At 45.0% G+C, this 21,590-nt stretch overlaps 1 protein-coding gene across 1 annotated transcript; it reads left to right on the top strand.

The window, feature by feature from the left end:
* Window positions 1-1,811: 1,811 nt before the first annotated feature.
* On the top strand, window positions 1,812-21,278 carry LOC127015562 (antigen WC1.1-like; the record flags this gene model as incomplete). Its single annotated transcript, XM_050895612.1, has 14 exons — window positions 1,812-2,139; window positions 4,284-4,592; window positions 6,186-6,500; window positions 7,322-7,633; window positions 8,060-8,377; window positions 9,711-10,025; window positions 15,448-15,762; window positions 16,526-16,588; window positions 16,675-16,989; window positions 17,185-17,220; window positions 17,526-17,667; window positions 17,971-18,059; window positions 18,665-18,736; window positions 20,971-21,278. Coding segments are annotated over 14 exons (3,237 nt in total), but the record flags the coding sequence as incomplete, so codon positions are not given.
* Between the last annotated feature and the right edge of the window lie 312 nt (window positions 21,279-21,590).

The following is a 21,590-nucleotide window of genomic DNA, read 5'->3' as shown; positions in this document are numbered from 1 at the left end:
TGTCGCCAGAGTTTGAGTAGCCGTAGTGCCTGTCACCAGAGTTGAAGTAGCTGCAGTCATGGGAGCTGATCTCTGGGTGGTATTTTTAAATAGTTGTTTAACCCTAGGCAAGATCTGAATCACATTCAGGAACAGGCTGATTCCTAGCAGTACGACCATACTAAGTTCAACATCCCAAGGATATTCAAAATTTACAAACTCCTTCAATGCTATTGCAATTAACCTGGTAAAGAAAAGGAAGATGTGGGAAGATGTCTCCCCAATAGGTTGGCTCCCCGAGGAGAAAAGGTAAAAAGTGCAGTTATTAATATTCTCTAGGAGATAGCACCCGAAGTACGGAGATCTCTCCTCCACAGATTGGTTCCCAGAGGAGAAAAGGTAAAAGGTACAATTATTAATAGTCTCCCATAGGCAGCTCCCGAAGTACAGAGGTGACAACAATGCCGAGTACAAACACCCGATTAGTTTCACGGCTTGCACTTCTATCATATCATAAACCAGTGTTACAAACAACAACAACGTGATAACTCTAGCCCGGTTCCCACCGATGATAAACAGCACAACAGGGAGCATATACTGCAAGTAGGGCATTACATAACGCAATTTCAAGAACCACAACACCAACTTTGAGAGCAAACGAACCCACATTGTAACCAGTAACTATCAAACCAATACAATGAATACTTATAACAAGTTTGTTTTAACACACTCTGATCAGATCTGTCGTTATCTCAACCCTTCGTGCCCCACGTTGGGCGCCAAAAAGGCTGTCGTGGTTTAACCCCAGCCAGCAACTAAGCACCACGCAGCCGCTTCCCCCTCCCCCTCCCAGTGGGGTGAGGAGGAGGAAAGCAAAGGAAAAAAAAAAGTAAAACTCGTGGGTTGAGATAAGAACAGTTTAATAACTAAAGTAAAATATAATACTAACAATAGTAATAATGAAAAATAATAATAATAGTAATGAAAAGGAATGCAACAAAAGAAGGGGGGGGGGAAGAAAAAAAAACCAGTGATGCACAATGCAATTGCTCACCACCCGCTGACCGATGCTCAGTTAGTTCCCGAACCGCGATCCGCGCCTCCCGGCCAGCTCCCCCCTGTTTATATACTGGGCATGACGTTCCATGGTATGGAATACCTCTTTGGCTAGTTCAGGTCAGCTGCCCCGGCTCTGCTCCCTCCCAGCTCCTTGCCCACCTGCTTGCTGGCAGAGCATGGGAAACTGAAAAGTCCTTGGCTTAAGATAAGCGCTACTTAGCAACAGCTAAAACATCAGAGTGTTATCAACATCATTCTCACACTAAATCCAAAACACAGCACTGTACCAGCTACTAAAAAGAAAGTTAACTCTGTCCCAGCCGAAACCAGGACAGAGAGGAATAAGTTGAGGCAGACAAGGGAAATTGCTTCTTCACACCATACTGAACACGGGAATGAAGAAACTGGTGCCCAGTGAACATTTTCAGCTGGATATCATCATGGCAGAACAACAAAGAGAAAGGAGGACTTTCTGTTACAGCCTTTGTGAATCACACAGCAGGGACATTACTCAGCATTTCCCAGCCCTGATAGGTCAGAATAAAAGAAAGCTCGCCTATCATTAGAAATAACTTACATTTTAGCAGTGGGGTTAGCTCAAACTTGTAAATACAGACACAACTCCCTGCAAAAAAACTTTAAGTTGGACTATTTAGAAAGGTGAACCAAGTAAGTTTGATTTAAGAGTAAATTAAGAGTAATAATAATCTCATGAACCATCTCCAATAGATAATCATGATTAGGCACTGTCCTTTCCATAACCTTGCTCTGTCTCTGTGTATGAAGGTGCTGATGAATTGAGGCTGTCAAATGGAACTGGCCCCTGTTCTGGAAGAGTGGAAGTAAAACATGAGGAGCAGTGGGGAACTGTGTGCGATGGTGACTGGACCATAGAAGATGCTGAGGTTGTTTGTAAGCAACTACGATGTGGATCTGCTGTTCAGGCCCTTAATCGAGCTCCTTTTGGAGAAGGATCTGGACCAACATGGTTGTTTCGAGTTCATTGCCGTGGTAATGAATCCACTCTCTGGAACTGCTCACATACAGGATGGGGTGCTTTTACCTGCCCTCATTACTTTGATACTGGAGTGATCTGCTCAGGTAAGAAGTCATCCAACCTTGTATAATAGAAAAATGCTACGAGGCTGAGATCAAACTTTGTCCTAGCTGGATAAAGCCAAGTACTGCACAGAGGTAACACTTTCTCCATGGCCTCCACTCAGCCAAAGCAAGCTGCACCAGCATTAAGTCTTCTGCTGACTATAAGTGTATGTCTCCTTTGCCTGGGCACAGCAATGACATAGAATGGAAGTAGACATAGTAAATGACATAGAATAGTGTGCTGGTTTTCACTGGGGTAGAGTTAATTTTCTTCATAGTAGCTAGTATGGGGCTATGTTTTGGATTTGTGCTGAAAACAGTGTTGATAACGCGGGGATGTTTTTGTTATTGCTGAGCAGTGCTTACACAGAGTCAAGGCCTTTTCTGCTTCTCACACCACCCCACCAGCGAGTAGGCTGGGGGTGCACAAGAAGTTGGGAGGGGATACAGCCGGGACAGCTGTCCCCAACTGACCAAAAGGATATTCCATACTATATGACATCATGCTCATCATATGAAGCTGGGAGAAGAAGAAGGAAGGGGGGGAGGTTCGGAGTTATGGCATTTTGTCTTCCCAAGTAACCGTTATGCATGATGGAGCCCTGCTGTCCTGGAGATGGCTGAACACCTGCCTGCCAATGGGAATTAGTGAATGAATTCCTTGTTTTGCTTTGCTTCCATGCGCAGATTTTTCTTTACCTATTAAACTGTCTTTATCTCAACCCATGAGTTTTCTCGCTTATACTCTTCCGATTCTCTCCCCCATCCCACTGGGGGGCAGTGAGTGAGCGGCTGTGTGGTGCTTAGTTGCCAGCTGGGGTTAAACCACAACAAACAGAAAAAGAAACACTATTTGTCTCTACCACAGCTCTCCCAGGCAACAGGAGAGCAGTACTAAACTTGCCTTTGACCAGGAACGGGGGCTAAAAAAGCAGGTGTAGATGGAGAAGCAAGAAAATGCCATACAACTGCCCTTCTTCTCCAGATCTTTGTGTAAGCTAAGACAGGACAGTCTGCAACAGCAAAAAAATCCAATGTCTGTTTGGCTGCCTTCCTCTGCAACATGTGCTTGGTTTTGCTCTTTGGATAAAGTACCATTGCAAGAGGTTTTTCTTTCCCAGCTTCAGGACTTTACATTTGTCCTTTTTGATTTTTATAAGGTTCCTGTCAGTCCATTAATCCCGCCTGTCTAGGTCCCTCTGAATGGCAGCTCTGCCCTTGGGGTTATTTCCCCCCACCCCCCCCAAACTGGTAAGAGTGCACTCCATCACCTCCTCTAGGTTGTTGGTAAAGATGCTGAACAGAACAGGTACCAGGAAAGACCCAAGAAGTGGTATTCCACTTGTTGCCAGCCTCCAGGTAAAGTGCAACCCACTGATCACTACTCTCTGAGCCTGACCATCCGATCAGCTTTTTAACCATGTAGTTGTCCACCCACCCAGACTGTAACATCCTAGTTTAGACACAAGAATATTCTGCAAGACAGTGTCAAAGGCCTTGCTAAATGTGAGGTAAATGACATGCACTGGTCTCCCCTCATCCACAAATCCAGTCACTTTTATCAGAGAAAGTCATAAGGTCACACAGGCATGATTTACACAGGCAGGTAAATCCATGTTGACTCTTCCCATTCACCTTCTTGTGCCCAGAAATGTGTTCCAGGAGAACTCACTCCATGTTTTTCCCAGGTACCAAAGTGAGGCTGACCAGCCTGTAGATCTCCAGACTGTCTTTTTAAGCTTTTCTGAAGATGGGTGCAACATTTCCTGTTTCCTCTTTCTGGGGCGTTTCAGCTTCCTATTCATTTGAGTAATGAAGTCTCGAGGACACACACTAGTAAATGGCTATTTATTTACTTATTTATTTGGGGATTGCTACTTCTCAAGCATTTGGCAAATGTTCAAAACTTCCCTGCTTCTGTAGCTTTCCAAGGATTTAGTATTTTCACATTCTAAGAAATAAGCATTCCCACACACCATTTTCTCTCTTGTTCATGGCATACAGGAATTGCCACAATGGTTATTTAAAAGTGTCAGTTGTCCTCAGAGAAGTGACATGTGTCTTGCCCATGAAGGTATGGGAGTTATTAAATTAGGTCAGTACAACCAACCCTTGATGCTGCGTTTCTTGGGGTTTTTTTCCAGGTTTCTCTAGGCTGCATCTGACTGGAGGGAACACTGCCTGCTCAGGACATCTGAAAGTAAAGCAAGAAGAAACCTGGGCTACGGTCTGTTTTTCACACATTGATTTCAAAACTGCCTCTGTTATATGTAATGAGTTAGAGTGTGGCCAGGCTGTGGATATCTCGAGAGGAACTCACTTTGGAGACAGACATGAACTGATCTGGCAAGAAGAGTTTCACTGTGTAGGGAATGAGACTCACCTTGCACACTGTCCCAGGATGCTGCACCCTAGTAAGACATGCTCTCATGATGCCACTGTTGTATGTTCAGGTGAGACTTTGGACTGATGGATGTAATTTACATGTGTCCTATATGTCTTCTTCCCGTCAACCCACAGTTCAGAGCCTCTGCATATTTCTGTGGTCCTCAGGGTTCTTGGGTGCTTCCCCTATCATGCCTTGAGCCATCCAGGGAAGGCCAGGAAGTAATAGAGAGCAGCCCCACAATCTCTCATTCACTCTACTGAGAGTCTGCATTTAACACGGGCTGTTCTAACCACTTCACTTCTGCACCAGGGATGCAGATCTCAAAAGGGCTGTAATTTCTTTTATGCTACTAGAGGTATGCACTCAACAGTGCTGAGAATTCCTTTCTCATACACATAAAAGGAGAGATGGCCAGAACAGACAAGCAGGAACATGGAGAAATGAATTTATTTTCTGTGCTGCCAGTATGTATGTTAATCCCTGGCACTTGAGTTAATTATAAAACTGGAAGAGGTACCATACCTCCAAAAGGTCAAAGGAGGCACAAGTTACAAATTTATTTAAAAAAAAAACCAAACGAAAAGGTTGTCAGAGGCCTGGATGACTCTAGTTGCGACTGCCAGGTAACATTATTTAAGAACTCCATACAGTCATGGCTGCTGGGGGCTCTAAATACAGCTAACTTATTGCCACCCACTACAAAAGTGATGATTAGACCTAGCAAACACACCTTTTTTCCTGAGGGCACAAATCAAAAGGGGTAAACTGAACATGGGGCAGGGCTGCTGGCAACACCCTGTCAAAAAACAAGCTTGGAAAGGACTGCAATTCATGTCCATTTCCCAGTTAAAGGGCTGCAGTCTGTTTCAAGACTGCCTTGAACACTGTCCCACTGGCCATAGCTATCTGGAGTGCTGGCTGTGGAGCTGTGGCAGCCAAACGGCCCAGTTAAGGTATCAGTAACTGACAGGTCTTGGCTCCTGCCTCCATCTTGCAAGAGTCACAGCTCAGAGAGGAAATCCAGGTCTCATTAGGGGGAGTACAATGCAAGGACCAGGCAAGGGTAAGAAGTAACAGTGTGAGAAGATAGGGGGATTGCATGGCGCTGGCAGTAGGACACCATAGTCCTACCCATGCCACACTTCAATTATTGCAAATATGCTGATGGGCATGGCCTGTTGTGTTCAGAGCCTTATGCTGTGGCATGGATGAAAGTTGAGAATTGCACACTGCAGTTGCTGCTTACCAGGTAATGTGAGATGACCAGCTACTGGAAGAGAGAGTGCTACTGGTAGCTGCTGCTCTGAGTTTCTCACATGCTCCAAATGCAAGGCAATGCTGGAACTGCCTCTGCAAGAAAAGATGTTGCAAGGTAGCAGCGGTATTGTGGGGGGAGGAGAGAGCAGAGCAGAGGAGAAGAGACTGAACTTAAAGAGTCAAAAGACTTGTAGTGCAGGCTACAACATGGACAATGAAGACTTTTTTTTTCAGAGCTGGCTTATGAGCATCCTGGTCTAACACACTTCCCGGTAACCTGAGACATAGTGAGTGCTAGTTCCTTGCAGCTAGTTCCTTGCAGCTAGATTTCTCTTACAATTTTCAATGTAATAACACAAAAAAAAAATGTAACTGCTAACTACTTTTATTCTTCCTGCAGGCTATGGTGGGTACAGGCTGGCAAATGGCAGTACCACATGTTCAGGGAGAGTAGAGCTTCTTCATGGAGGCACATGGGGAACCCTGTGTGACTACCTGTGGGATTTACCAGCTGCCAATGCCCTCTGCCAGCAGCTGGACTGTGGAGTTGCCCTACTGATACCAAGTGGACAGTCCTTTGGGAAGGGAAATGGATCTGTCTGGAATGGCACATTCAGCTGCAAGAAGAATGGCTCACACCTGAGAGACTGTCCTCTGAGTGTGCTAGGTCATGATGAATGCCCTGCTGGAAAAGACGCTCGTGTGGTATGTTCAGGTGAGCAGTGGAAAGGTCTAAGAGGACAACTGAAAAACTCCTTCTTTGAGGAAAAATATGGATCCAAAATCCAGAGGGTGTCTATGGAGCCAAGCTCTGTCTTTTGTCTGCTGCTACAGGCATTTCCAGGAGTTGAGGCTGCACTTCACCTGTACCACAAGGCTGTTCTCAGAAATGCTCCTAGTGTCAGGGAAGAGCAAGAACAGGGCTGCTCCACAAGGTAGGATGAGCTGGGGGCAGAGAGTGAGGACAACACAGGCAGTGTCCTTACCCACCAAGGCACAATCCAAAGCATCTGTACAGAGGACAGAGGAAGGTACTGATAACAAGGTCTATGGACAGTCCCAGACAAGGCAAAGTAATCAATCAGATGTAGGGTCCAACTGGAGAGTACAGTCAGGAGTAGCAGGAGACAAGACTGGAGACAGTTACACCAGTCACATAGTTGAGGCAAGGACTGAAGGCCTGGTCCAGGTTTAAGTGAGGCCTTGGACCGGTAGCCCGAGGGTGCATAGCTGGAGGCCCTAGGTGAGGCTGGTCAGAACAATTAAGGTCTACTGGTTCACCCAGAGCCCCGAAGCCTAGTGCCCTGAGTTTAAAAATTGTGAAGGGGACCAGATCCTGATTTCTAGTCATTCTTCTCAGTAAAATAGGGTGGACTGCAGTCTCGTTATGAGTATGGAGGTTCCAGTGGCCCAGTGGAGTCATTTTTACTACTGAATGATACGGAAAACTCATTCCCATTTCCCAGTCACTTTCAGGTCACACCCATGAGCAGTTATGAACATGACATCTCAGTACTCACTTTCTCTTATATTCAGGGTGCCCAGGGGGCAGGCTGGTGAACGGCAGCACATGCTCTGGCAGAGTGGAGATCCGCCATGGAGACACGTGGGGAAGACTCTGCCGCTCCCACTGGAATTTGCAAGCTGCCAGCGTTCTCTGTCATCAGCTGAACTGTGGCTATGCAAAGTCAATCCAGACAGAAGACCGTTTTGTGGACGGGAATGGGCCCGTATGGAGAGATGCTTTTCACTGTGAAGGGACAGAGTCCTGCCTGTGGGATTGTGCTCAGGTGACTTTGGGCAATCCAACCTGTTCAGCCCAAGAAGCAGCCACTGTTATTTGCTCAGGTAAGTCAGGAGTGGCCTTTTATGGGTAGTGCAACTTCAGAACAGAGCAGCGTTGGTGATCTCACTCTGCAAGCAAGTCTGGTATGTCAGCCTGTCTTTAACACCTTTTCCTTTCCCCCGCCCCTCCAACCTTGGTTTCAGCATAGAAACTTCATTTAGTAGAGGGGTTCACATTGTTTAGATGTGCCTGACTCCTCACAGGATCTAGTCTTTGAGCTGGGGAAGCCTTTCTCGCTTCCCATTGCAGACCCTTGTGTGCATGAAAGCAAACAAAGCCTTAACAGAGGCTGTCTCCTTAACCAGTGGTGAGAATTATTTTTTTACTAACATAGAAATTTGTCTTCCATCTCTCTCCTGCATGTTATTTCTACTGCAGTAAGAGCAGTAGATGTTATTCAATACATTTTCCAACTCTCTTGAGCCCAGGTCTTGCTGAATCACTCAGACTCTCAGGTGGTCAGAGCCGCTGTGATGGGCGAGTTGAGATCTCACTCCATGGCACGTGGAGCAGAGTCCTGGATGATGACTGGAACATTAAGGATGCTCATGTGGTATGCAGACAGCTCCAGTGTGGAATTGCCAAGAAAGCCTATTACCTTCCAAGGTCTGAGCGAGGCATGGGTCTTGTTGGCTTAAGAAGTGTCCAGTGTGCTGGAAATGAGACTCAGCTGATGCTCTGTAAGACCTCCCATTCTCAGACAGTGCCAATGGGAGTTGCTGAAGACGTTGGTGTGATTTGCTCAGGTGAGTTACTGTCCGAAAGGTACAGAATGCTTCCCAGGGTTGCCTCTAGCCCACTTTGTGCTGTGGTCTCACCAGATCTTAAATAGGCATGGGTCTGAGCTTGTGATACCCACCTGCTTGTATACTCTAAGGCACAAATGATAGTTAAGGAAGCAAATGTAATTTACATAATGCTTTCTTCATCTGAATTTCTTAAAGAATTTATCTTGCAGAATCAAAAAGAAATAATAGAATACAGAAGCCATAAGAACACTAATTTGGCCATGACTGCCACACATTCTGACTGTCACTTGGGAAGTACATAGGTTTTATTTTGTGACATTTCTATATTTATAGATACCTGCAGCCTTTCTAAAGTAAATTAGAACTGTTTCTACTCTTCTCTTATTTTGTAACCCATCTGTGAAATTGTCTCTGTCTCTGTCTAACTAAATGAGTTTAGATAGAAAACAGCTTCTCCAGCTTTCTAAGGTAAGGTGATCTCTGTATATACTTAGTATGATGCCATGGTTTAACCCCAGATGGCAACTAAGCACCACGCAGCCACACCACTCCCCCTGACCCAGTAGGATGGGGGAGAGAATCAAAAAAAAGTAAACTTGTGGGCTGAGATAAAGACAGTTTAATAGGAAAGAAAGGAAGAAAATAATAATAATAACAATAATAATAATAACGACAATAATAATAATAAAAGAATTAGAATATACAAAACAAGTGATGCACAATGCAATTGCTCACCACTCGCTGACTGATGCCCAGTTAGTTCCCGAGCAGCAATCCACCCCTTCCAGCCAGCTCCCCCCAGTTTATATACTGGGCATGACATCAAATAGTATGGAATATTCCTTTGGCCAGTTTGGGTCAGCTGTCCTGGCTGTGTCCCCTCCCAGCTTCTTGTGCCCCTCCAGCCTTCTTGCTGGCTGGGCATGAGAAGCTGAAAAATCCTTGAATTTTAGTATAAACGCTGCTTAGCAACAACTGAAAACATCAGTGTTTTCTCACTAAATTCTCATACTAAATCCAAAACATAACACTATACCAGCTTCTAGGAAGAAAATTAACTCTATCGCAGCCGAAACCAGGACATATGAATAGACACTCCTTCTTGTTTGCAACATCTCAGGAATTATTCAAACACTTACCTGAGGCAGGAGGAGGCCTTTCCCTTTATGCAGTTTTAGCATCACAGGAGTTCTGCTCAAGAAACCATAACAGAAGAACTGGAATATAAGAAGAACATGATGCCTTAAAAGTGTTTTAAACATACAGCCATTACGCTGACCTGTGCATTATCGTTATATTGTGTGTTGACAGCTGGGTTTTCTTCCTGCAGGTAGCAGACAGATCAGGCTGGTGAATGGAACAAAGCGCTGTGCTGGGAGAGTAGAGCTTTATCATGATGGCATCTGGGGCACCATCTGTGATGATAACTGGGATCTATCAGATGCTAATGTTGTTTGCAAACAGCTGGGATGTGGACATGCCATCAAGGCATTTGTCTCTGCTCATTATGGCGAAGGCTCAGGACAGATCTGGCTGGATGATGTGAACTGCACTGGGGCTGAATCTGATCTCTGGGCATGTCCCTCTAGGGCATGGGGCCAGCACAACTGCCATCACAAAGAGGATGCTGGAGTGCTGTGCTCAGGTGTGTTCGGAAAATCCTTTTCTGAGCCTGTGGGTTGAAAGGGGAGGGTTACATGAAGGGGAAGCAGAGAATAGTAGAGACTTCCTTGGACAGCTTCTTGCTCTCTTGACTACAAGCATAGTTGGTCAGCACATCCCTTGGTCCCACCAGGATGCAAAGGGTCTACAGAAGTCCTTATTTTGCGCTAACACACACACACACACACACACAAAAGTGTTTGGTGGGGTGGGATATTTGGGTGGTAAATTGGAGGGTTTCTGTAAAGATTTCCACAGCAAGGGGCTGTGGGTGTTGCTTGTGTGGGAGGAGGTCATCAGCTGCCATGTGCCCGTTACAGTCAGTTACAGCTGGCTCTGAAACCAATGGAAATAACCCACTGTGCACCAAAGCATCAACCAATCAGAGAAGCATATGGTGGCTCTGCTCATGCATATTTAAGATAGAGTGGCAGCTGCAAGAGAGAGGAGAAATGAAGGAGAAGTGGAAAAAGACACTGCTGGGGACATGGCTGGAGACACGGTATCCATGCCAGAGGAGGTATGCCTCTGAGAGGGCTGTAGCCTGTGGATAAGCCACACTGGAACAGATACACTCCTGAAAGGACTGCAGACTGTGGAGAGCCCACAATGGAGCAGGTACAAACCCTGAAGGGACTGCAGCCTGTGGATGGCAGTTGGTCAGCCACGTTGGACCAAGTACAAACCCTGAAGGAACTGCAGCCTTTGGAGACCCCACAATGGAGCAAATACAACACCTGAAGGGACTGCAGCCTGTGAAGCATCCATGATGGAGTAGAGGAAAATGAATAAGAAGCAAGGAGCAGCAGAAAAATACACAACCTCCTGCACTGCCACCCTCCCTGAAGGAATTGGGAGGGAAAACAAAGGAAATCAGGACTAATGGAGTGGATCAAAGGTGTTTCCCTAAGTGTTTGTTCAATTGTTAATGTTTTCTTTTTTTCCTCATTACCCAAAGCAATAATTAAGATTATGTTAAGTGCAAAAAATAAAATTAAGTTAAATTTCCCAAGTGGAAACTGTTTTGCCCATGATAGCAGACAGTAAATGTGGGAGACACTCTGGCAACACTAGTACCTGGCATGCCCTGCGACTGGAATAATTGTAGTGACTTCAAAGCTCCAGAGAAGCCCTGATTCTGATATTGGAAATTTGTCTTGTTGTGGTGTCGTGTAAATGGTACACCCATTGTCGGGGGTAGGGGGGGCACAGGGAAGGGTACGAACTATGTGTAAACAGGTGGAAAATGGAGAGTGTGACAGACCTTGTTGGAGGAGAAGGTGATTGGGAAGAACTCCAGTGGCCTGGACCCTGGATATTTTTGTGTCCAAGAATATCAGCCTGGGATATGCAAAGGGGTTATGTTGCCTGTGAAACCCCAAGAGAGTGGTGTGTTACGTTGCTGTGGGGTACACCAGAGCCTACCATGCGCTCACAGCAGGGCTTCAAGAGGCACTGGGACAGCTTAGCAGAACTGGGGAATCTGGTCGATGGTCTCTGTCACAGTAATGGTCTGGTAAAGTGGTGTTAACAAGTGCTCAGCACAAAAGGGAAGATTCTGGTCAGAAGTTAGCAGCTAGTAGCACTGAAACAGTCAAATTGCAAGCTTCAGGCTGCTTGTGGGAGCACCTACAGCTTAGATTGACTGACCTGGAGGGGGACTCTGACACCTGGGGAGGGGAAACTAGGGGCTCATGATGAATTAAAAAATAAGTCCTTTCAGGCAGCCCTAGTTACACTAATTAAGGAGCCCCACAGAAAAGGATACGCTGCTCCCCAGACTGTGACCACTCAATGGGTCTTTACTCTGCCTGTAAATGAACAGAAAAATGTGGAGAAACTTACAGTCACTGCTCCAGGGAGAGGCCTCTGCAGTGGCTATGGCATTGCTAGGACACGAGAGCAGAAGAGATACAGCTGAAAGCTTGAGACAGCAGGACTTTGGGGAGTTTGGGGCATAAGCCACTTGTAAAGACTGTACTGCACTACGTAGGAGGGCTTTGGGATCAGTTTATGGAGAGATATGTTGAGTAGTGCCTAATCATGCTGATCCTACAAACAATATACCCCTTTGAAAGGACTGGGAAGAAGGGGATAATCAACTGCAGTTTCCTGGACTGCTGGAGTGTGGTTACAGGCAAAGGGAGAGGGACCCTGAAAAGCTTGTGATCACTAATGTTAGGGCTTGAAATCTCCAATGGCTAGGCACAGTTACTAATGCCCCTCTGGTACCACCTGGTGGGATGCCCTGTTGATCAAGGAGTGACCTACGTATACCATTCTGGAGTGAGGATGCCACAAGAAGAGTGCAAGCTTAGCAGCGTGGATAAGGATAATACCAAGTATCCAGCAGTATGGTCAACCTCGGGAAAAACATGAAGAGAGAATGAGAATTCTGCATGTCCCCCTCCTACACACTGAGATTTAAGGATGTATCTGAAAGAAAAGGGAGACAATATGAGAGAGTGGGAGGAAAAGCCCTTCACAGACCTAGCATTGTGAGCACAGGAGAGGGATGAGAGCTTATTTAAACCATTCCTTTCTGCTACCCCCACTTCTGGACCACATACTGCTCTGACAACTGATTTGAACTTACTGCATCAGGGGGTTTTTCCGCTGGCCTGGCAGTGGATGAAGTTAACCAAAGTTATTAGACTGTCCAGATAAGGCGGCCAGGCACCCTTGCCTCAACAATGTTGTGTAAGAGTCGACACCTAACGATAGCGGCGCTCAGTGCACCTTATTGTCCTCTCTGTGTAGCAGTGATAAACAAATAGTAGCAGTATCAAACTGACCAAGGGTCCACTGATACAATCCCCAAAATAATTGTTTCCCTGGAAAAACAAGGGGTGGTCTTAAACACACAGTCACCTTACAACAGTCCTGTTTGACCTGTATGGAGATCTGCTGGAGAATGATGGTTCACAATAGACTTCAGAGCTCTGAATGAAGTCACACCCCCATTAGCTGTTACAGTTCCAGACACGTCGCAGCTCTTGTATGAGCTAGATGCTTTTTTTTCAATCGCATTGGTTAAAGAAGCAAGACCTCAGTTTGCCTTCACCTGGAGTGGTGTGCAGCACATCTGGAACCTGCTGTCCCAAGGGTGGAAACACAGCCCTTGCTATCTGCCATGGCATCATGCACCAAAGTTTAAAGCAACAGAATTCCAAAGAACTTTCCTCTACCTTGATGATGTATTGATTGGAGGAACAACTCCAGAAGTACTAAGTAAAGGGCTATAGGCAATCATTACCTTTCTCAGTGGTGGATTTGCCACTAAGCACTCCAAAGTAAAAAGGCCCCCTCAAGATATACAGGTTTTAGGCATGCAAAATGGATGCAGATACATGCCAGCTGACTAAATTGCTTGGATAAGCACCATGGACCTCCACACAATAAATAAGAACCCGGGCTTTCTTGGGCATTACTGGATTTTGATGTATGCACATCAATAGTATGAGGAAAACCAAACACCTTTGGCTGTCAAAGCCCTAGCATATGATGAATTAAGTACTGAAAATAAACAACAGAGTTTGTTTACTGATGAATCCTGTAAAAGCACAGCAGGAAACAGGAGGTGGAAATCCTTGAAACCCCTCTACAGGAGAAGCTGCCATCTGGAAGGAGACTTGAAGAAGTTTGAAAAGCCTTGAAAATAGCCCTGGAACATACTCAGAAACATCAACAGACCCACGTATACAGACTCCTGGATGGTGAATAATGTGGCAAGGAAATGGCTTGAAGAATGAAATTGTGATAACTGGCAGCAGCGGCGAGGAAAACCATTTTGAGCTGAAGAAGTATGGAAAGTAGTACAACAGCTGCTTGAAGAAAGACCTGCTTAGTATGTCATGCTAATAATGCACATATCCCAAATTCAAAGGCAACTCAAGAAGAGAAACACAGCAACCAAGCTGACCAGCTGGCTCAACCTGTCAGTAGAGTTTTGGGATGGGAGCATAAAGGAGAACTATTTTTAGACAGATGAGCCTAGGAAACTGCTGAGTATGCTGTGAGGGATCGAGGACAGAGAAGGCTGCTTAGGCCTGTCTTGGGAAGACATAATGCAAGCAGTCAGGCAATGTGATGTCTGTGGAATAACACAACATACAGCATGAATGATGAAACAGTATGCACAGTGAGACAAATGAATGTTTGGAGATGCCTGACAAGTGGATTATATAGACGAACCCCTTCCTCCCCAGCAACACTGGCAGATGCTATGTTCTCATAGTGGTAGAGCATCACGAGGGTGGCTAGAAGCTTTCCCCACTCCGACAGCAAACGCAGGTAGCACCCTAGAAGGAATAAACAAACATATCTGCTGGCATCATGGAATGCTGCTTAGGCAGGAATCAGACAACGTAAGTCATTACAAAAATACAACCATTCAAGAATGAGTACAGTGGGTACATTGCCAGGCAGCTGGAAAAGTAGAGCTGTGCAATGGTTTACTTAAACCCATGCTGCCCAAAAGAAAACCTGAGCTCATTTGGGTGATAAAGTACCAGCCAGCCCTGAGGATGCTTGAACTGGGAAGCCTGCAACAGTTGAAATCCCTAAGAAAGTGGTCTCTATTGTTTGACGAGCAGGGTTTACTTACTGGTTGGTCTTTGGAAAAAGAACAATGAAATGTGTGCCTTTACATAAAGTAAATAGAAGACAGTAATCTTGCTTTACCTCATAAACTACATTCTTGTTCATGTGTTTTGCAGGGACAAGGTCTGAATCTTGTAATAAATATATGTTGAGATTGGTATGATGTTAACTCCTATAATGTGGTTCCCAGAATGAGAGGTAGCGTTTTATTGACTATATGTGCACATTGTTACAATGTCAATACCTATTGCCTGGGACTAAGGGTAGAGTTTATAATGTATGTATTTTACGATTACGGTGATGGTAGAGTTTATAATGGATGTATGTTCAAACACTTCTTAAATAGGTGTTTCACAGAGGTGAGGAGTGAAATGTATTGGCTGCAACTGGCAGAGTTTCAGTCACCGGAGGCTGCAGGGGTGCCTGGTGCTTCTGCAGGGGAGCCATTCCAGCTGGCTCTGAAATTGTTGTAAACAAGTGCGCACCAACATTGCACTTCAACAAATCAGAGGAGCACATGGCACCTACGTGTCAACATACCAAAGAAATATGCCTGTAACTGTGGGGGGTGGCCATCACTGTTGTTTGTTGATGTAGATGCTGATGAATGCTGGCTAACCAGAGAGGATCACTGTACGACTTTTGCTTTTAAGCATTTGTCACTTTTAGAGTGGTTTCCTCTGGCACTTTCTCATTTAGAGTGATGAACAGGATTGTTAGCAGATTCTGGATTTCACTCATCACAGCCAAGTTCCTAGCAGAATCAGGCCCCTCTAATTCCATTTTTATGTCTCCACTTCTAGAGTTCCTGGATCTGAGGCTGGTGAATGGCAATGACTGTGCTGGGCGGCTAGAAGTTTTCTACAATGGTACATGGGGGAGCATTTGCTCCAATCGTATGTCTCAACTCACTGCAATAACTGTATGCAAACATCTGAACTGCGGAGATGGTGGGGAAATCGCAAGAGACTTCAAATACGGCAGAGGTTCAGGGCCCACATGGCTGGACCACATTGAGTGTACTGAGCAACATAGCTCTCTCTGGCAATGTCAGTCAGACCCCTGGGATCCTCAGTCATGTGATAACCGAGCAGAAGAGACCCATATTTCTTGCACTGGTAATTAGAAATGCATCTGTACAGGACTGCCCAGACATATACATAAACTTATGCATGCATATATGGACATTACAGTAATTACCTCATGTTCGTTTGTTATCTGGTATATATTATTTCTAGTTTCATGCAAATGGCACAAACTTTTTTCTTTGTCTATATCCTTGATGTAAATGAGTGAATTAAAATTACATGAGTGTCACCGAGTGCAGTTACCCAGCGGAAATCCCAAGAAGTCCCTGATAGGATGGTGCCACTGCATATTTTTAAAGTAAAAATCTATGCTACACACTCAGTCTGTGAGATCTGAGTTATGATCAGACTTCTCAAGAAGTCTAGAGGCATGTATGTGTTTCTGCATGTATGGAGGCATATCAGTGTATATGTACATGTACACACATGCATGCGCATAGCCACAGACAAGTGTATGAATTAGTTCAGTTCTAAAGGTCCATTTCTAATACCTGCCTTTATGACAGTATTTCATACCTGTGAGTTCCCACTATAATATAAATGAACTCTAGATGACATTCAGATCTCCTGAAAAGGATTGCAGCTGCCTCACACAAGAAGAAAGAAAGCACAGTCATCAGGAAGATTATTTAATTCACAGCAATAGCCAAACAGCGATCCACGAAGTACTAAATAGGCCATATATGTATTATAGGAAAAAATTAACTTCATGATTAATTTTCAGGCATTTTATACTCCCTTGCTCTTGTCAGAGAATAATCAAATTATTTACTTCAGTATTTAAATTCTGCAGGAAGAAAAGAGGCATCGTCTCCAGCCACATTTGCTGAGTGTCCAAACTCTACAAGTTGTTCAGGTACCTCTACCTCTTTGTTTCTCCTTATTGGTCCCTACGGACCTTCCTGCTGTTTCAGCCATACAGAAGGTTTCTGTGTTTTGCAGCCAGGGAGAAGTTACGAGTCATAGGAGGAGAGGATGAGTGTTCAGGCAGAGTGGAGATTTGGCACCAAGGTTCTTGGGGAACAGTCTGTGATGATTCCTGGGACATGGCAGATGCTAATGTTGTATGCAGGCAGCTGGGCTGTGGATCTGCTGTGTCTGCTCTGAGTGAAGCTGCCTTTGGGGAAGGGACTGGTCCCATCTGGTTGGAGAAGGTGCACTGTAAAGGAACAGAGCTGTTTCTTTCGGACTGTCCTGCCAAGCCCTTGTTCGGCAAAAACTGTGATCATAAGGAAGATGCTGCTGTGGATTGCTCCGGTTAGTGACTGCTCCTTTGGTTCATTACACAGATCTGGGAAGGTGGTGGATAGAGGAACATCATGTCAGCTGTATATCCCAGTGCCTAGCCCCTTCGTAATTTTGACTGCAGGAACCTCACAAACTATGTGGAGATGTTCTCCCTATTTTTCACACTTGCCTCTTCCTTAATCTGGACTCGCATTCCTTTTGCAGGTATGACAGAAACAACAGCGTCACCCACTAGAGGAGGTAAAACATTCCTTCTTCCCTTTTCTTTCTCCCATCAAATAAGGATTTAATGTCCCTGATACTGCATAGCTGGTAAGTCAGCAGTATACTCCAGCTCATCAAGAAAGCATCTCCTGCAGCCTTTTGTAAAGGAGAGCCGAGTGGCACTATCCTCAGCTGCTGAATTCTAGCTGCTTGAGCAGGACCCACAACTGGGCAGCAGGTGACCTGCCTCACCCTGCTAGCATGGGCACAGCAGGAGGCTACAGAGGAGCAGCCCTTTGGGCACCTGATTCTCTACCTGTTGCTTCTCCATTTCCATTCAGATCCTCCCCGCCGCCCTGCAACAGACAGTATGAGAATTTCAATGCCTGTCATCCTCTGCATTATCCTGGGGGCCCTTCTCTGCCTGGTTCTTGCCATTCTTGCTGGACAGATCCGAAGTGCCAGGGCACAGCAGAGAGGTGGGTCCCTCAGGACTGGTATGAAATGCCTCCTTGACATTGGTGGCCAGTGTTTAGTTGGCTGGGGAGGCTGGGGGGACGGGTGACTGAGATGAATGGCATCTGCTGCCACACTGAGATTTTCACTTACCGTCTGGCAGTGAAAAAGCCCAGCAGTGCTTATCCTCAGTCAGCACCTCTCGGTGACTTTCTGGGTACCAACCAGCCCATGTAGACCCCTTTAGGTCACTTCTCCTTTTCATGACCCCAGCCTGAGTATGAGCAGAGACTGTGTGAATGATCATTGCCTTTTACTTCCAGGCTCCAGACTATCCTATGACCCCTTCTCTGAGGCTGTCTATGAAGAGATCAACTACAATCTGATGAGGGAAAAGCAGGGCATGACTGGCCTCTCAGGTCAGTGTGTCTTGCTCTTGTCAAGGGAAAATTCCTCCTGGTGGCCCAGATCTCAATCCGATACTTTGCAGCTCCCAAATCTACGGGGAAACTGAAAATTCCTAGATTTGAGGAGAGGGGTTTCCTGCCCACTGGACTCCGCCAATTCCTCTCCTAGGGACAATTCATTTTGTGCTGTCCTCACTGCAGCCATAGAGCATAGATCAGTATAGGTCAAAAAAAAAACCAAACAAACAAAAAACCCACAAACAAACAAAAAAGGCTCTTGCTGCAATTACTTAAAGCAGGAACAAATAAAGGAATAATTTGTATCTCCCTCCCAGCAGCTATGTGTCTCTGTAGGCTTCCTCCTGTCGATTGCTTTTCTCCCTTCGTGGCTTGCCTCCCCCACGAGCCACGAGAGGTGTTATGGGGCCCCTGAGGGATTCTTGTCTATTCCACTGTAAGCCCTTTACCTTGCAGGAGTAATACTGACTGCCCAAGAATCTGTTGGACTTGGATGGTATTACTGTAGCCTACTCTTCTCCTTGTGATGCAGTCTTAGCAGCTAAGGAGAGTTTAATCTGATATCACACTCTTTCTCATTTGCCTAGATTCTTATTCAGAGAGTTCAAAAACAAAGGCACAGTTTTATAGCAGGGACAGTGATGAAGAAAATGGTCCTGGAGCAACTCAAGGTAATGGAAGATGGGGGTCCTACAAAGAAAGAGACCTAAAATCACGGTAGCTTTTAATTTCCAAAGCATTATTGGCAATTAAAACTTTTTTCTTGCTGCACTGCATGTCTGCTAGTGATGTTTTGATGTGAACCAAAAATTTGTTTAACTCTTGTGGTGGAAGAATGTCATACAACCTTGTATACAAGTGCTAGTCTTCTCTTGTATATAAGAAGTTGAAAATAAATGTTTGCTGGTAGTATTGCACTCTTCACAGGATCCAGTAACATGAATCCAACAATTTGACAACTGCTTCTCCCAGAAATTGCAACTTTAACAGCTTGTAAGCTGTTGCTTCATTTCTGAGATAAATGGGGAGAATTAAGACAGAGGAAAAATATGCTCCAAATAGGAACACTGGCATATGATTGGAGCTGATTAGGGAATTTTAATCTGAGTGATCTGAAGAAAATGCAGTTTGCCAGATGTGAGGTTTTTTTAATTTGAAAAAGCTGAGGGAGAGCAAGTGTTCGGAGAAGAATTGCATTTTCCTAGAGCTGATCAAAAAGCTCTCTTAGCTATAGTATCTGAGAGATCAACTGCCAAAGACACAAGCAGTTTTGGACCTCAGCTCCAAACTACCAGACTCTCTGCTGTGCTATGTCTTTAATTTTATTTTCTATTGGTTTTCTTATATTAAGGTTTTTTATTATTTAAACTAAAAGCTTTTCTTTTCCTTACTTGCTTTGAAATGCTTATCAAGAAGATAATTATTCCGAATAAGATCTCTTTTTCTTATTCAGACAGAATATTGAGTACTAGGTAAAAAGTGAAATAGGAGTGCTTTGATTGACTTTTAATTTTATATATGTATTATTCATATGTCCATGTGTGTATGTATATACATAAAACAGTGAAAACTAATATTCTCTGAGGGATGGATTCCAGTTAAGTACAGACTACAAAGCCAGCTGCCCCTGAGGAATCAGAGAGCTGGCTACTCACAAAACTGAGTTTGATGGATGGACCATTCAATGAATAAGGAATTGGCTGGATGGCCGCACCCAAAGAGTTGCAGTCAACGGCTCAATGTCCAAATGGAGATCAGTAACAAGTGGTGTCCCTCAGGGGTCCGTACTGGGACTGGTACTGTTCAATATCCTTATTAATGCCATAGGTAGTGGGATTGAGTGCACCCTCAGCAAGTTTGCAGATGACACCAAGCTGAGTGGTGCAGTTGATATGCTTGAGGGAAGGGATGCCATCCAGAGAGACTTTGAGAGGTTTGAGCAATGGGCCAACACAAACCTCACCTCGTGAAGTTCAACAAGGCCGAGTGCAAGGTCCTGCACCTGGCTCAGAGCAATCATCAGGATCAGTACAGACTGGGGGATGAATGGATTGAGAGCAGCCCTGTGGAGAAGGACTTGGGGATACTGGTGGGTGACAAACTGGACATGAGCTGACAATGTGCACTTGCGGCCCAGAAAGCCAATCACATCCTGGGCTGCATGTAAAGAAGCGTGGCCAGCAGATCGATGGAGGTGATTCTGCCCCTCCACTCTGCTCTCGTGAGACCCCACCTGGAGTACTGTGTCCAGCTCTGGGCTCCCCAGCAGAAGAGAGACATGGACCTGTTGGAGCGGGTCCAGAGGAGGGCCACAAAAATGATCAGAGGGCTGGAACACCTCTCCTATGGAGAAAGGCTGAGAGAGTTGGGGTTGTTCAGCCTGGAGAAGAGAAGCAGAACTGCAGATGTTTTTCTCCAAAGGTTTGGCCTAAGTTTGTAGCCACATGTCCATAGGCAAATGGCCAAGGGTGGCTACTGAGCTAGACCATTTCAGAGAAATTTAACAGAAGGTGGTTAAAGTAATGAAAAGACAAGGAAGCAGGTGCTACACAGAGATAAACAAGGAGTAATTTGTCATTTTGTGATTATGAAATGCAATGGGGAATCTTACTCTCAAATAAACAGTGTCACTAACTGCGTCCTTGTCCAGATCTTCTTCACGCTCCTGTCCCTCCTCCATGTTGATTTTCACTTTCTACTTGTAACAGGAATGTATAACAATTATTGGAGCTATATCATCATTGTCTGGAATACCTCAGAGTCCTCAGGAGGATTCTTGGTTTATTATTGTTCATTATTATCATGATAATGTCAGTATTACAGGCCCTTATTGCTGGATCATCAGCTACTGCTTTCTCTAGTGGAAGATGTCTCCCTGTTATAGTTAATACCTGTACTGTTCCAGAGGTCTCTCCACTGCCTGGAAATGCCCTGGAAGATGGTTATGATGATGTGACAGAAGCTCCTGGACCTAAAGATACTTCTCTTTCTGGGCAGAATGAACAGGAAATCATTGCGATCCCTGAAGAAACTGACAGAAACAAGGATTCACAGACAGGTGAGGCCAGAAGAGCAGTGCTGTTAGTTTTCATAATCTATAGTTACTGTACTGAATTCAGGAAAAATCAACATGGAGGGTACCTCAAGGGATCACCTAGGTTTTATCTAACGACTGTCAGGAAGGAACACTACCTAACTACACGAAGAGTGTAGGTTAGATGTTTTTATTCTGTTCTTACAGCCATTCAGTAGCAGCGTTTCCACAATCTCTGCAGGCAATCTATACCCACGCTGTGTTTTCCTTACAGCTATAAAATTCTTGCCTGTGGCCTAACCTAAGTCTTCACTGCTGCAAATTAAAATTGTTACTTCTTATTGCAATGACCATGAGGATAGCGGAGTTGCATTCATCTTTGTAACAGCCTTTTAAGCACTTGAATACTGTTAACATATCTCCTCACAGTTCTGTTCTGTGTTTTGTTTCTCTAGACTGCCACAACCTAAATTAGTCAATTTTCTACTTAG

This window comes from Gymnogyps californianus, chromosome 1 (genome assembly GCF_018139145.2).
Source record: "Gymnogyps californianus isolate 813 chromosome 1, ASM1813914v2, whole genome shotgun sequence".
Classification (NCBI taxonomy): domain Eukaryota; kingdom Metazoa; phylum Chordata; class Aves; order Accipitriformes; family Cathartidae; genus Gymnogyps; species Gymnogyps californianus.
The sequence above is the reverse complement of the archived record's forward strand: the minus strand, read 5'-3'. Positions and strand labels throughout refer to the sequence as shown.